The sequence below is a fragment of the Heloderma suspectum genome, chromosome 2 (assembly GCF_057233095.1).
Source record: "Heloderma suspectum isolate Gila_16-S chromosome 2, 16-S_ref, whole genome shotgun sequence".
Lineage (NCBI taxonomy): Eukaryota > Metazoa > Chordata > Lepidosauria > Squamata > Helodermatidae > Heloderma > Heloderma suspectum.
Window position 1 is genome coordinate 283,579,859 of NC_139459.1, and position 17,646 is coordinate 283,597,504.

The following is a 17,646-nucleotide window of genomic DNA, read 5'->3' on the forward strand; positions in this document are numbered from 1 at the left end:
ATTTCATTCGATATCGAACAGGCATTCTGTGTGTCAAATGCCAAAGGGACTGGTTATACGATTATAGGCCAATTTGCAAGAATCTCCATAAAAACTTATATCCTGCATTTGGCAAGAGAGTCTGGAAACCTTTTTTGGAAACAAGATAAAGTTATGTTATTTCTGGATTACATCAGAGAAATTGCTGATAAAATAAGGCAATTTACCAAGGCGAAAAATATGGCAAAACAAATGAACTTACAATATCACTTAAAATATTCTGCTACATTTTGCATTTTTTCTGAAGGCCAAATGAAGAAGTTCCTAAATCATGAAATGGCGGAGGCGTGGCTGAATGGAAAATCGCTTGAGATTTCTGTTCCAGCACCATGAACTGGAATCTACAAACATGTTTTGCTAACTGGCTATGTTTAGTCTGGAAGATTCAGGCTAGACCAGAGATGTTTCTCTCTCTCTCTCTCTCTCTCTCTCTCTCTTTTTTCTTCTTCTTCTCTTATTTTTTCTCTCTTTTTCTCTTTTCTTTAAATCCTTTCTTTTTAAAATGGATATGATATACTGTACTTAAATTTCCTGTCTGAGGGTGTATAGAAATGTGTACACTCATTTATATATCTAGTACAAAATATATTAGTGATTGTTGTGAGGTTGATTTTAAGCTTTATTATTATACAACATTACAAAATTTATTAGTGATTTGTTGTTATTATTATTATGTATCCTTTTAAATCTCCTTTTTATTATTATTACTATCATTACTGGTTAGTAAGATTTTTGGCTGGTTAAATTGTTAAGCTTTATTATTATATGTTAGCTGAAGGTTTATACTGGAAATCCAGTATACAGTTACTGGAAATGTATTGTAGGCCTGCTTCCTTGCTATAAGACTGATGATATGATATTGAAATGTTAGGTCGATTATTTATGCTGTATTGAATTGTAATATTGCCAATGTATAGGTATAATTTTTAAGCAGAATGGGATTTGAAGTTTCTGTGTAATGGAGTTTAAATTTAATTCCTTTAAATAATTCTTTATATTTTTTCATATTTTTTTCCTTCCTTCTCCTTCTTCTGTTTTCTTTTTCTTTTCTGTTATTGCTGTGTCCTCCTAAGAACACTGTATTGTTGGGAAATTGTAGTTATTCATATTAGGTTGTTGGTATTGTTTATTTCATTTATAAAATTAAAAAATAGAATAAAAAGTATTAAAAAAAGAAGTGTGATTCTGTCTGTTTAGGTTCCAATAAAGACAATGGTTTCCTATCCCACTACAGGTATTAATTAACATAGGATGATTGTGTCAGCTATTGCTGTTGTGAATGGTCAGTTTACTTCATGAAGAATTGTCATAGGGTATTTGCATTTCATTGCCATTTGACCCCAGTTTTCCTCTAAACCTGTATATGCATATGTGTTACACCAAAGTTAACCATTTTCAGAGGAGTAGATGTATTAGTCTCTTGTAGCAAACATAGGAAAAGACTGGATGTAGAGACAGATGAGTGGAACTCTGCTTGCAGAATGGGGTTTTCCTGACTTCCAGCCCACAAAGAGGCTACTCCCAAAGGCCGAGGGACCCCTTGGGATGTTGTGTGATGGAGAACGGGGGTATACAGTGTGATCAGGAAACTAGAAGAATTCAATAAGTCTGCTTTGAGCAAGCAGAAGTGCCTTTCCTCTCAGGCAAGACATCTCTGAATCTAATCCTAAGATTCTTGTGGCACTCTAAACATAAACATAGACATGCACACACTGCCAATAGAATGCATTTGATGAAGTAGTCTCTTCCCCATTGTGTAAAGCTAGTGGGAAAGCAGAGTTCCACTCATCTATCTCTGGATACAATCTTTTGTAGCATTTGCTGCAAGAGATTAATACAACTACTCCTCTGGAAATGGTTAACTTTGATGCAACACCTATGCACTCAAAAGTTTTTTTTTAAATAATATAATAGTGTTTTGAACAGTGCAACTAAAGCTTTCATTTTTCTCACCCTTTCCCCCCCCCAAAAAAAAACCTTTACAGAAACATAAAATAGACCTCTTCTACAAACTGCGTCATGTAATGAATGAACTGATTGATCTTCGCAGACAGCTACTGTCTGGTCATTTGACCCAGGACCAGGTACGAGAGGTCAAGAGGCACCTCACTGTACGATTAGACTGGGGTAATGAGTAAGTATGGATACTATTTTGTTTTGACAAATGCTTATATGACAGAATTTGAAAACATTTGGAATGTGCTTGCTTGCTTGCTTGCAGCTGAATATAGGTTTAATACCCCTGCCCTATTCTTTATAGGCATATGGAAGAAGATATGATATAATTAAAACTGATGAAACGTCAGATCTATTTCTCTTGATCCTAAATATGTAAATTCATGTATGAATGCAAAACCTGTTACATTTGTGTTAGTTCTCTTGGATTTTGAATCAAAATAATTTTATATACTGTAGGTGCAGCACCAGGAGAAGTGCTTATATGTCCCCCTGAAATCCAGCTCATTCAGTTTTCTCAGGATTGTGCCAGTATGTTTACAAAAGGTTGCTGACTTACCATTGACACATTAAAGTAGTTGTATGGTGTTGCTGTTCCAGAATATGAGAAATGATCACAAGAAGCTGAGAAACTGGCATTGAAGGGAAGTAACTGTGGTTGGGAGAAAGGATGCTTTGGCCACATGCACATGTTTATATATTGCTACTGTCTCTCTAGACCTTGCTGGAGCTGGGTGTTGCAGCATCCCGACTGCTGGGATCTGAGTCCCATGGGCTCCTGCTCAGACCAGAACACAAAAGACTGAGGTTTATGGTGGATCCAGCTGTCCTGTCTCTTCCTGGAACTCAGCAGGGCCCTGATCTGGAGCTTGCACTAGTGCTTAAAGTGGTAGGAGCAGGGATGTCCCATCAATTGGCATTGAGAATCTGTATATCAAGACCTCCTTTGGTGGGGTATCAATGGGGGCTTCAGGCTGTCCCTTGAGGGTGTTAACTCCCCATGGTCCCAATCTGCATTGGCATCTGCAGAAAGGTCTTCTTCAGAGGATCTCATCCGGTTTGGGGTCAAGGCATAGGTGGGTCCTGATACTAATTTTCACTCGAGGTGGCAGAGTAACCTGCCACTTTTTGTTCCTGTTCAGCACTAGTGAAGGACAAACTTCCTTCAGCTTGATTTAGAATTCGTATTCTGAATTAGGTAATTGTGAATATCAGAATTTCACTTCTCAGAACTCCAGTTCTAGATCTTCTAATGGAAAAGTTTATACATCCATTAGAAACCACTATTTAATCTCATCACATCCTTCCTACTCTTTAGGAAAGGAGTGTACAACCTTTTCACCTCCGAGGGCCACATGTGCCCAATTGGGGGTTGGGGCCACGTGTGTGTGCGTGTGCATGTGCGCACACGCGCGCGGACATATACCCGCACAAACACACACCAGCAATCCTGATACAGATCACTCTTTCCTTATTGCTGTCAGTGGCGGGAACAGAGTGATCTGTATCGGGATTGCTGACAGAACTGAGTGGGGAGTACAGGCAGAGTGGAATTCTACAGTGGTGGTTGGGTGAGGACACCCATGAGAGGTCTCAGTAAAGGGCTGCAAGTTGTGTACCCCTATTTTAGGGACACACTTTGGTATAGTATATCTAGGTTTTGGGGAGGAGATGTATGAATTCAGTTGCATCAACTCAAATGTTCTTGTTGTTCTTGTTGTTCTTGTTTTTATTAAATAAATCCTGCAGTTCTGGGACAAGTAAGTATGCATGAATGGAAAACATACACAAAGAAGAACTCAGGCAACAAGGCACAAAACTGTAATGAAATATGACAAGAGTGCTGGTCTAGATACAGCCCCCCTCCAGTTATTGTTAAATTTAAGTATTATTCCTCTCAGTGAAAAGAACAAGTCTCTTGACAAATAAAATGAGATAATTATGCTAAATAATTTTGTTTGCAAATGCAATGCTATGTAGTTAATGCTTAACTCCTGCTATGTGGCGGTGACCACATTGCTATTGTTTGCCAGGGCAGTTAACTATAATATAGAAATTGATGTTGTGCTGTATAAAATGCTAGAGCTTCTTACAAATATTATCAAGGAGGCCTAGATGAATAATAGTATCTCCCTTTTGAGACATGACTGAAAATAGGCTGATAGGGTTCTGGGTAGAGTTTTAACAGTATGTCTGCAGAAAAGAGAAACTGTTGTAACTCCATTAAAAACAACAGCAAATCAGACTGACAATCCAGAGACTCAAGGGGGCTTAGAACAAGGATTAAAACATACAAAAATTTAAAACAATTTAAAACGGCTAAAATAATTAAGGATCAAATACAAGATCTGATAAAACAACCAAAAATTTTAAAGCCCCATTATATGCCATCAAATGCAATTTTGGTGCCAGATGAACCTTACTGGAGAGGGCATTCCGCAATTGGGGACCACCACTGAAAAGACCCTCTCCCTTGTTCCCATTCTCTGAACCTTGCTCAGGGGAGGCCCTCAGATGTTGATCGTAAAGTATGGGTAGATTCATACTGGAAGAAGCACATTATAGGTCAAAACCAGGACCTTGAATTGGGCATAGAAATATACAAGTAGACAGTGCAAGCAGGCCAGAAACAGTGTTATATGTTCAGACTGTCTGGTCCCTGCTATCAATCTGGATGCCACATTTTACACAAGCTGCAGTTTCTGAACCATCTTCAAAGGTAGCCCCATGCAGAGTGCATTGCACTAAGCTAACCTGGAGGTTACCAGAGCATAGACTACTGAAGCCAGGTTATCCCTGTCCAGATAGGTGTGTAGCTAGGTCACCAACTGAAGCTGGTAGAAGGCACTCCGTGCCACTGAGACCACCTGAGCCTTAAGTGACAAGGATGACTCCAGGAGAACCCCCAAACTATGAATCTGTTCCTTCAGGTGGAATGCAACCTCATCCAAAACAGGCTGAACACCCTCCATCTGGCCAGAAGAACCACGCACTAACGTCATCTTAGTCTTGTCTGGATTGTGTTTCAGTTTGTTAGCCCTCATCCAGTCTATTGTCGCAGCCAACCACCAATCTAGCATATCCACTACCTCCCCTGATGAAGATAAAAAGGAGAAAGAGAGCTGTATGCCATCAGCATTCTGATGGAAATGCACTCAAAAACTCTGACCCCAGTCAATGGTTCCATGTAGCTGTTAAGTAGCATGGGGGACAAAACTGACCCCTATGGAACCCCATGCTGACAAATCAATGGGGTTGAACAATATCCCCCAAGCACCACCTTCTGGAGCTGACCATCCGGGTAGGAGCAAAGCCACTGCAATGTAGCACCCCCTATTCCCAACTCACAATTGCCACAGAAAGATATCATGCTTGATGGTATTGAAAGCTACTGAGAGATCAAGGAGAATCAACCAAGTCACATTCCCCCTGTCTCTCCTGACATAGATAATCATACAAGATGACTGAGGCTGTTTTCATGCTAAAACCCAGCCGGAACCCTAACTGAAATGGATTTAAATAATCGGTCTCAACCAAGAGTATCTGGAGTTGGTCGGTAACCACCTGTTCAAGTTCAATACTTTTGTGTCTCATTTTGTAATGTTGTTATATTGTATTTGTATTTTTACACAGCCCTAGGATCCCTTCTGGATGGAGGGCAGTTTATAAATGTTAATTAAATTTTTAAAAATGCAAGTTGAATGCACAGCACCCATCTATCAGTACCATGGAAATTGTGGTGGAGAAAGTTCCTCTTAATCATGGCTGCTTCACATACTATACCCACATTCAACAGATTCCTCATTTGGCTGATAATTATAGCCTACTGAAGAATTGAATGATGTGATAAAATGGTATAAAATAACTACTTTAGAATTGGGATACTTCATTCTTAGGTGAGGCAGGTAGCAATCCAACAGAAAATGGGGATCCTGCATTGGCCTTCATACGCAGTGCCTTCTAAAGTCTTCTGGTCAGCTTGCTCTGTTATTATTATTTTTTAAAGGTATCAGATGGGCAACGGTCCAACAGCAAACTCCACAAATCAGACAACCACTTACTCCAGTGGGGATTCGCCTAGTCTATTCAATTTCTGTCTGATCCATGCCCTCTGCTCTGCACCCATCCTTGTGTTGAACATGGAGACCCTGTCTTATCCTTGTGGTAGGCAGTTAGCTAGCAGTCATTCACAGAGGAGCAACATCCACATCTTGCCACATCTTCAGTCATACATGTGGTATCAAACCAAACAACAATTTCCATGTGGGACTGTGATAATGTGCATGTGTATGGGACCATTAGTACTCATGCACAGATATTATGGCCCAGGAAACTACTCAGAAAATGGGTTAGCTTTTTCAGACACCTTTAAAACTGAGCAAATGCTGAATTGAGACCACAGCGACTCATCCATCACTATTTGGGTAATGCATAAGAAGTTTTTTTTAAAAAAACTGCCACGTTCATCCTGCTTGTTACACTCTTTGTCCCTGTAAATCATATTTGTACTGGTTATAAACATTGCCAGACAATGAACTGAATGTGACAAAGAGATTAATAAAGGAAATGAATATTTTTTCTAGGAGAGGCCATAAAGAAGAGATGCATGATCCCATGTCCTGTAATAAATTAATAAACGCGCACACACCGGCCCTGTTCAGACATAACACAGGGGAAGGTGGTTTAGGCTACCATGGTAGTTACCACTAACTACACTGCATGCTTCCACCACGCATACACGGAACCACGGCCTGCAGTGTAGTTAGCCTAACCACTCTTTAAATACCCTCCTTCCCACAAAATGCCACAGTCCTCTGGCTGGGCCGCCCAACATCCCAGCGGCCTCAGTGGAGCAAGTGGCTGTGAGTGGCCATCAAGGACTCGGTGAGACAGAGCCGCAGATGGCCATTTACGTAAATTACATATCCGGAAAACCCCAAGCTACCATTTTTACACAAAATGGTGGCTCACTAAAGGGACGGGCAGTTGCCAGGTGCTCACAAACTGTGGGGGCACTTGACAAGTGGATCTGGTAAGTAGCGGCAGCTCAGCGAACTGGCTCCGGGAGTCTGCACAGGGGAAGTCCATCGGACTCCACCCCCTTCTCGGACTCCTGCAACATCTGTAACACAGGTGCTTTTGCCTGGGAGTGTGAAGCGCTCAAGGTTGCTGTGCTGATATCAGCGGCGTGGGATCGAAAGCATCTTTGCTCCCCGTTTGTTGTTGTTGTTTATTCGATCAGTCACTTCCGATTCTTTGTGACCTCATGGACCAGCCCACGCCAGAGCTTCCTGTCGGCCGTCGCCACCCCCAGCTCCCCCAAGGTCAAGTCCGTCACCTCCAGAATATCATCCATCCATCTTGCCCTTGGTCGGCCCCTTTTCCTTTTGCCTTCCATTTTCCCTAGCATCAGCATCTTCTCCAAGGTATCCTGTCTTCTCATTATGTGGCCAAAGTACTTCAGTGTTGCCTGTAATATCATTCCCTCAAGTGAGCAGTCTGGCTTTATTTCCTGGAGTGTGGACTGGTTTGATCTTCTTGCAGTCCAAGGCACTCTCAGAATTTTCCTCCAGCACCACAGTTCAAAAGCATCTCTCTTCCTTCGCTCAGCCTTCTTTATGGTCCAGCTCTCGCAGCCATAGGTTACTACGGGGAATACCATTGCTTTAACTATGCAGACCTTTGTTGTCAGTGTGATGTCTCTGCTCTTAACTATTTTATCAAGATTTGTCATTGCTGTCCTCCCAAGAAGTAAATGTTTTCAGATTTCCTGGCTGCAGTCAGCGTCTGCAGTAATCTTTGCACATAGAAAGACAAAGTCTGTCACTGCCTCGACGTTTTCTCCCTCTATTTGCCAGTTATCAATCAAGCTGGTTGCCATAATCTTGTTTTTTTTAGGTTTAACTTGCTCCCCGTGCACTTCTGCAATTTCATGCCATGGATGGGGAAAGAGAGCAAGGAGGCTGGCTCTTGGCTGCTGCATCATGTGTTGCTATGCAGATTTCAACCATGGAGAACTTGTGTGCTGGCGGGAGCAGCAGGGCTGTTTTTGGCCACTCTTGCCTCAGAGTTCTATGGCAGCTCTTAGATAACCGGTCAGAAATCACGCTAAGCCATGGTTAGGACCACTAACCCTGCTGCAGGGCATGGTTTATTTATTTATTATTTATTTATCTAATTTCTATACCGCCCAATAGCCGAAGCTCATGGTTAGTGAGCGTAAACTGTGGTCATGTAGCCACCATGGTTAGGAAAAATGCCTTACACACAGCAGACTGTAGCTCAAAACACTTGACTATCATGGCTTTCCATTATGTCTGAACAGGGCCTCTCTCTCTATGTACACACGCAGGCACCCCCCCCCCCATAAGAAAGTATTATAAATATGAAAGAAATATTTAATTTGTACAAGATTATATTTTAAGATGGAGAGAATGGCTGATAATTTATTGAGTTATGCATTTTCTGAAAATATTGCAGTGAGCATTCTGTTATAAGAAAGAATTTACAGTAAAATTAAGAGCTGAAGAATTGCAGAAGCAGTTTCAGAGTAACATCAGGTGTAAGGACTAGAAAAAAAATGCTTCCTTGGCTTATTCAGAAGACTATGGATTGTTTCATGCTTTTGATTGCATCTTTTCACCACAGCTTGATAAAGTTCAGCTTGGTCGTCTAATAATGAATGCATGGACATTGCAGCTTAGATTGTAATTCAGAAGTAAAGAGGTATATATAGGCTATCAGCCTAGATTTATTGCGCTAACAGAAATTTATTGAAAATCCTTAGAAGTTGGTATATTAAGGCTCATAAAGAGAGAAACTTATGTGTGTGGGGGGGGTGGGGTTAAACAGAAAATGCTATTCTAATCTTCACCTATATTTCTCTGGACCCCCCTCCCCCCAGCAAGCTAAAAACATGTTTGCGAATGTATATAGAACATGCTATCTCCTGCTCATCTGTTTTTCTATTACCATCTAAATCATCTGTTTTGAAGATGAGTTGCTGTCATGTATATTAAGCATCTTGTAGTCTACTCCTAGAGTAAATAAAATTAATGTAATCAATTTTTATGTAAGACTTTGTCTTACAAGGCAACTTCATATGATACAGTATGAATCTATATTAGAATTAGATCATTTATAAGAAGGTTTAGTAACTTCATGTAAGGCAGGCTACTCTATCCCTAAGCCATCTCCTACTTATGTGTGTCTAGCTTTTCCTTGAAAATCTTGAAAGGTGGTTCTGCAGACTCTACCGGCAGTCTGTTTTTATGGCTGCTGAACACTAATTCATTTGCTCTGACATGACATAAAGGTAGCTGTATGAACAAGCAATATGAAGGATTAACATAGCATTAGTGAAAGAGAATCCGTTGAGCTGAAAATCCATGGTGTTAGGAGATTTTAACTAAATTTAGCATATCAAATAAGGTTCAAAGGTAACTGTGACAAAGTGTGTTTATCCTGATTGTGATGAATGCTATTAACTGGAGGATACCATTTGCTTATTTAATAAACCATCTAGTCCTTGCTTATATTGGTAACTCCAAAAGTCTTTAAATGTATGAGAAATGCAAGGTGATTTTTATAATGGGACTGCAGTCCTTTCCCCTTCTATCTTAGTTCTCAAAAACAGAACACCTCTTTTTGTGAAGCAGCCCATCCAAAAATTAATGGATATGAAGTGACAAAAGCATGAAAAAAAACCCATCTCACCATTGTTCTTTTTGGGTTCTGGGCATACATGCATGTGGATTACTGTGCCTGCATAAAGCAATATTTGGAATCTTCTCAAACTTAAGGCTATAAGCTTTTGGCAGCAGGGTTACACACCCTGAATTTAACATGCATGCCCAAGGGACAGACCCTGTACTTTCCCACTCAGTTCTTCTTTGACTCCCACTGCAATGATATTGAGAGGAAATTTCTCTTGGTTTGTGAACCGAGTGAGCTAGAGCTATGTCTTTTTCTTCAATCTTTCTGTGTCTCAGTTTTGCATTTTGATTTCACCTCACATTCCTCATGTTGGTGACTGGGTGCCCTGTGGCACAGTGGCTCTCTTTCAAGAAATGAAAAGGGTGTGGCAGTAGACTGCCAACTACAGAGGGCCTTTTTGCTGTATTTTCCATATGGGCAAATAATACTCAGCGGACAGCTGTGTCGACTGTCAAAAATTTATCTACCCCATCCCTTTTTGTGCAACCCTATGGGAATGAGCATTCTCAGTGTATGAGTTTCTGTCTTATTCTCTGTCAGTCTCAGAGCATTCCATCTGCTCAGTACCAGCATCTTCTTGAATCATTATCCTGTCAGACATGCCAAGTGCTATGATGTCATTGAGACTGGAGCTGCCATCATTCCCCTTTCCAACTATTACCAGTTTCTGTACTGAATGCAATACCTTGTAAATCCTCCACTTCAGAGGAATTAGAAGGGAAGGGCTCAAGCTCTGAATGCTCCAAGGACAGAAGGCAGAAAGACTAAGGTAGTTCTTGTTGCAATGTGCCTTTGGACAAATTCACAATAAGTCTAAAAAGCATAAGGGAGCACCTTACACTGCAAAAGGTCTGCTTGAGGCTGAGGACTGGCGTCAAGGGTATGCATGGTTGGGCACCTGCCAAGGACCCACACCCAACAGGGGCCCACTGATGAGGCTCATGGACTTGCTCCTCCTCTTCAACATTGCAGCCTCCTTGTTCACCTGCCCCTCCCTCTGACCCAGACAGTGGTAGTAAGAAGGAAGAGCAGTAGATGCCACTGCCTACTTTCTCACTGACTCTCTGCCAGTCAAGCAAGCAAGTGGTAACAATGTTGAGAAAGAGAATGAGGAGAAATAGCAGCTGGTGACAATGGTGGTAGACTCACTGAGGGAGGGGGGCCATTGAGAATGTCTTGCTCAAGGGCCCTCCAAAACCTGGAGCTAGCTCTGCTGAGGTCTCATGACCCAGCTCTTGACCCAGCTCAGCTGAGTGCCACTCTACTGATCCTGATGCCAAACATACCTCTGCTATCACAATCTGCTTCACTATCCTTGTCTATGCTGGACAAGCTGCAACAACATTTTCCCTTGTCCAGTCTGGGCTCATCTATGGCACCTCCAACCTCTGTATTTCAAATGTGCAACTGCCGTCTCATGATGTGCAAAATCACTGGCTCTGTCTCAGAGGGTAAAATAGAGGATCACTCCTGCTGCTACCTGTCAGGAGCACCCTAGCTGCCTCTTGCAGTCCCCTCCAATAGCCAACTCAGGACACAGACGACGAGGATTCTTTCCAAGACTTTATTCCTTTATTACTTTATGACTCTTACAGATACTAATCACTAGCGACTAAGCAAGGAACGGCACTGGGGATAGATAGCAGAGTAGCCTAAGCTCCAGGTAAGGCAGTTGGCCCCCATTTGAAGGAAAACCATGGGAAGACTCTGAACTTATGGGCTATGGAGAGATCCTCCCTCTTTCCTTTGGGTCCTCGGGATGTGACTGTTGTTTTAGCGCCAAACAAGTGGAGCGCCCCCTTTCAGCTCCCTCCATCTGTCGTCGCTCCCTGCGTCTGCGCTGAGTGTCCAGCAAGCCCCCCCCCCCCCAGCGCTCTCTCACTGCCAGGGTCACTATCTCTCCCAGGAATGCTGGCAGGAGGAATCTCTGCCAGCTGCTGTGCTTCTGAGAGATGAGTGAGGTCCTCTCCCACGGAATGCTGTTCTTCCTCAGATTTAGAACTGCTCTGGGGCTCTATGGGCTCAGTTTCCACCCTGACACTACCATTACAGCTACAAGAAGGTGCTGTTTTCCTGCCTCCCAGCTGAGCAGAGCAGAGCAGAGGAAGCTGCTCCAGCTGGTCTTGGGACTATGGAAGCAAGCAAGCTCCCAGACAGTGAGTGATCAGAGCGAGTGAACGGGGGAGCAAACAGGAGTTGGACAGGGGAGTTGCAGTTGCAGAGGAGACAAAGGCAAAGAGGTAAGTAGGCCGGAGGAAGCTCAGAGGGCTGTCCTTTTCCTGCTGAGTGGCTATGAGCTCACCAGGTGCTCCTGAGAACTCCAACTGAATTGGGGGTGTGTGGCCTGAGTACTCCCAGCAGCTGTGTGGGCAGGAAGCTTCAGTCTGTTTCCCGCCTCCCAGACCAGCTGGAGCAGAGCAGAGCAGAGGAAGCTGCTCCAGCTGGTCTTGGGACTATAGAAGCAAGCAAGCTCCCAGAGAGCGAGCTATCAGAGCAAGCAAACAGGGGGAGCAAACAGGAGTTGGCCACAGGAGTTCGGCAGGGGAGGCCCCTAACATTATTTATTTATTTGTTTGTTTATTTATTTATTTAAACTTTTGTTTTCATTACAAAAAAAATATTTGTCTTGTTACACACACTTCCATACAATTGGGACTCTTTTTTTAACCTGCAGTGAGTAGAGGACCAGGCACAGGCTACTCTAGAACAACCAGAAAGCTAGACACAAAAAGGGAAAAGAGACTATGGAAGGACAAGACTCTCCAGTGGTGGTGACCTGCAATGCCATGTTTATTTTCTTGCCTGAGAACAACATGGCCTACACATGAAACAAGTGCAAGTTGATCACACTGCTGGAAGAAAAAGTAAGAGGACTCGAGCAGCGAGTGTCGACCCTCCAGGGAACAAGAGAATATGAAGAGTTCTTGGACAGAACAGTGGAACTACAGCAGCAAAGCAATGTACAGGAGTTAGAAGAGCAACAGCAAGCTGAGGCAGAAGAGGAAACTGCTGAGGTGAGGAACAATGAAGTAGAAGATACTCCTAGGAAAAGGGTGACAGTTAGGAGCAGAAGAACTAGAAGACACTCAGCACGAGTGGAGGCAGTGGAACTAGGGAACACTTTCCAGGTACTTGAGGATGAGACTGGAGGAGAGCCTGCAGAGGAAGAATTACAGGGGAACCTGCATGAGAGCGAGCAAGAGGCTGAAGGTCAGCCAAGCAGAAGCAATGAAACCAAGGCCTTCAACAACACGAAGAGTAGTAGTAGTGGGAGACTCCGTGCTGCATGGGATCGAAACCCAAGTATGTCTTGAGGACCCGTGGACTCGCCAGGTATGCTGTCTCCCGGGAGGACGGATTAGGTTGCCTGCACTCATAAAGCCCACTGACAGGTATCCCTTTCTTCTCATCCATGTGGGAACAAATGATACCACCAAGCGGAGCTATGAAGAAATCACATCAGACTTTGAAGCTTTGGGAAGGAAACTCAAGAACTTTGGGGCCCAGATAGTTTTCTCATCCATCCTTCCAGTAGTTAGAAGAGGGATAGAAAGGGAAAGAAAAATACTCCAGGTGAATGACTGACTGGCTACGAAGTGGTGCCAGCACAAGAGATTTGGATTCTGGGACCATGGGCTATACTTCCTGGAAGATGGACTGTTGGCAAGGGACGGGTTACACCTCACAAAGGCTGGGAAGAGTTTTTTTGGCCACAGCATGAAGAACTTCATCAGGACAGCTTTAAACTGAATCCTACGTGGAGGGGAGATGTAAAGTTGGGGGTAACAGTGGACGAAGGCTCATGCACCACAATGGAGAGAACAGCTGTGATAGCGCCCAATAATAGTCTTCACAAACATGTAGGAAGAAAGCCAGACCATGAAGCACATGGTCTTGGATGTCTATCTACTAATGCCCAGAGTATGGGAAACAAACAGAACGAACTTGAACTCTTAATACAGGAGGGAAATTATGACTTGATAGGTATAACTGAGACTTGGTGGGATGACTCTCATGACTGGAATACAGCAATTGAAGGATATAACTTGTTCAAAAAGAACAGGAGGAACAGAAAGGGAGGTGGAGTTGCACTATATACGTATCAAAAATACATATCTCTGCACATTAATGCAGGAGGATGAGCTTGGTAGCCCCATCAAGAGCATCTGGGTTAAAATAAATGGAGCAAAGAATAAAAGGAACATGGTGGTCGGAGTCTACTACTGGCCACCCAATCAAGGAGAAGACGAGGATGAAACTTTTGAAAAGCAAATAGCCAGTGTTTCAAGGAAGCATGATGTAGTAGTAATGGGGGACTTCAATTTCCCTGATATTTGTTGGGAGACAAATTCTGCAAAACATGGCCCCTCCAGGAAATTCCTGACTTGTGTTGCAGATAACTTCCTCCTACAGGAAGTAGAGGAAGGAACTAGAGGATCGGCTATCCTTGACTTGATCCTAACCAACAGAGATGACTTAGTGGGTAAAGTAGCAGTTACAGAAACTCTGGGGGAAAGCGACCATGTTGTACTTGAGTTCATGGTTCTAAAGGAAGCAAAAGCCGAATGTAGCCAAACCTGTATGCTGGATTTTAGGAAAGCCGATTTTAATAAACTCAGAACAGTGATAAGTAAAATCCCATGGCAAGCGACTCTAACAAGAAAAGGAGTCCAAGATGGGTGGGAGCTTTTAAAAAAGGAAATTCTCAAGGCACAATCACAAACAATTCCAAGAAGAAGAAAACGTGGAAGACAACAGAAGAAGCCAATGTGGCTTCACAAAAAGCTTAGAGATGACCTGAAAACAAAAAAGCACACATATAGGAAGTGGAAGGAAGGCCAAGCAACAAAGGAAGAGTACAAGCAGGTAGCACAGAATTGCAGGGATGGCATCAGGAAGGAGAACGAGCTGAGGTTAGTGAGGGATGCTAAAAGCAACAAAAAGGCTTTCTTCAGCTATGTGCATAGTAAAAGTCAGAGGAAAGAAATGGTGGTTCAGCTATTAAATAAGTACAGCAAAATGGTAACAGATGACAAAGAAAAGGCAGAACTGCTCAATTCCTACTTTGGCTCAGTCTTCTCCCAAAACAGGGTCTATGCCCCCCCCCCCCGGCAAAGGAGTAGTACAGGCTGAAGGAGCAGGATTGCAGCTTGATATCGATAGGCATGTGGTCAAGGAACACCTAATTACGTTGAATGAGTTCAAATCTCCAGGGCCAGATGAACTGCACCCTAGAGTAATAAAAGAACTGACAGATGAACTCTCAGAACCACTGTCTTTTATCTTTTGAGTAATCATGGAGGATGGGTGAAGTGCCAGATGACTGGAGGAGAGCTAATGTTGTCCCTATCTTCAAAAAGGGTAAAAAGGAGGAACCTGGTAACTACAGACCAGTCAATCTGACATCACTCCCTGGGAAAATTCTGGAGCAGATTATAAAGCAATCCATCTGTAAGCACCTTGAAAACAATGCAGTGATTACTCGAAGCCAACATGGATTGGTCAAGAACAAATCTTGCCAGACGAATCAGATCTCATTTTTTGATCAAGTCACCTCCCTTTTGGACTGTGGGAATGCTGTGGACGTAATATACCTCGACTTCAGCAAAGCTTTCAACAAAATGCCCCATGATATCCTGATGAGCAAACTAGCTCAAAGTGGGCTAGATGAAACAACGATCAGATGGATCTACAGTTGGCTACAGAACTGGACACAAAGAGTGCTTATCAATGGGATCTTCTCAAACTGGGGAGAGGTAACAAGCGGGGTACCGCAGGGCTCAGTCCTGGGCCCAGTGCTCTTCCACATTTTTATTAATGACTTGGAGGAGGAGGTGCAGGGAATGCTGATGAAATTTGCAGATGACACAAAATTGGGTGGGACACCTAATACCCTGGAAGACAGAAACAGAATTCAAAGTGATCTTGAAAGGCTGTAGTGCTGGGCAGAAAACAACAGAATGACATTTAATAGGGATAAACGCCAAGTTCTGCACCTAGGAAAAAGAAACGAAATGCACAGTTACAAGATGGCGGATACATGGCTCAACAACACTATCAGCGAGAAGAATCTTGGAATTGTTGTAGATCACAAGCTGAATATGAGCCAACAATGTGATGTGGCTGCAAAAAAGGCCAATGCTCTTTTGGGCTGCATTCATAGAAGCATAGCTTCCAAATCCCAGGAAGTACTAGTTCCCCTCTACTCAGCACTAGGGATGTACGAAAGGGACTTACCTTGTCCCACAGCTTGCTTCGCGGTGGGGGGGAGGTGCTTCGCTTCTCCCCCCGAAGTTCAGGCGAGGGGGGGAGGCGCCCCGCCTCACCCAGCCGAAATTCAGGCCAAGGGGGGAGGCGCCCCGCCTCGCCTGGCCAAAATTCAGGCCGGGGAGAAGCGCCCTGTCTCCCCGGCCACGAAAGAAAAAGTGAAGAAAAAAAAACAAAAAACCCCGTGATAGGCTACGTAACGATTAACGTAGCCTATCACGGCTAGATTTCCAAAGTCAGCCGTGATAGGCTATATTAATCGTCACGTAGCCTATCATGGGTGACTTTGGGAAGAAAAAAAAAACCGCCTACGCAAATGGCCGCAGCCCATGGGCGCCGCCATTTGCGTTCCTTATTTTGGCACGTCTAGTCTACGTAAAGATTTACGTAGACTACGGCGAAAATAAGGGAACGCTATTTGCGTTGCCCTTACGTAGCCTATCACGGCTGACTTTGGAAATCTAGCCGTGATAGGCTACGTAAATCGTCACGTAGCCTATCACAGGTGTGTGTTGTTGTTTTTTTACTTTTTTATTTTGCAATGGCGGTGGTGGCAGCCAGTCGGTAGACCGGCTCCCGCCCCCACGAAACACCGCCGGGACCCACCGCCGAGAGGGACATTCGGCGAAGGTAAGTCCCATCCCGGGGCGGGGCGGGGGGCCGGCGGACAATTTCCCCAACACTTTCGGGGGGCCGAATGCCTCAGCGCTCGGCCTCCCGAATATTCGTGGAGAAATTCTCCGCCATCCCTACTCAGCACTGGTTAGGCCTCATCTGGAGTATTGTGTCCAGTTCTGGGCACCACATTTTAAGAAGGATGCTGACAAACTGGAGAGGGTTCAGAGGAGGGTAACGAAGATGATCAGGGGACTGGAAACAATGCCCTATGAAGAGAGACTGAAAGAACTGGGCATGTTTAGCCTTGAGAAGAGAAGGCTGAGGGGAGACATGATAGCGCTCTTCAAGTACTTGAAAGGTTGTCACAGAGAGGAAGGCCAGGATCTCATCTCGATCATCCCAGAATGCAGGACACGGAATAATGGGCTCAAGTTACAGGAAGCCAGATTCCGGCTGAACATCAGGAAAAACCTCCTGACTGTTAGAGCAATACAACAATGGAACCAATTACCTAGGGAGGTGGTGGGCTCTCCCACACCGGAGGCATTCAAGACGAGGCTGGAGAGCCATCTGCTCAGTGTCTGCATTGAGCAGGAGGTTGGACTTGATGGTCTTGTAGGCCCCTTCCAACCCTACTATTCTATGATTCTATGGTTCCACCATGCTGCTTCTAGAGATGTGAGGACCTGGGGCAAAAATAGGGGTGAAAACGTATTTTTTAAAAAAGTTTTTCCTCCTCAAGGACAAAAAGAGTCCCTGGAAAAAACCCATTTTTTCCTGTTCTTTGCAGTTACTTTCCATTTTTTGCCAGGCCTTCACATCTCTAGCTGATACTCCTGCATGACTTTTCACCGCATTCAGACTGGTTGCAGTACCCCCCCTCCCCAGCTAGAGCTACAAGCCATGCTCCTACAACCTCGATTGTGGGAATCGTTTGCACTTTGACCATTGCAGAGATGACAGATGCCCACAATCTCCATTCCACTCATGGTTTTATTCCCCTTTGAAGGGGGGATAGCTAAGTTGTCTCAGCTCCAGATTGGGATAGAT

The 17,646-nt window shown here is 43.8% G+C and overlaps 1 protein-coding gene across 1 annotated transcript in view; it reads left to right on the top strand.

The window, feature by feature from the left end:
* Window positions 1-17,646, top strand: part of DOCK3 (dedicator of cytokinesis 3) — a 454,424-nt gene that overhangs the window by 110,818 nt on the left and 325,960 nt on the right. The window contains exon 6 of the mRNA XM_084829818.1: window positions 2,025-2,173. Coding sequence (XP_084685944.1) covers window positions 2,025-2,173 — 149 coding nt within the window. The remainder of the gene's footprint in view (window positions 1-2,024; window positions 2,174-17,646) is intronic.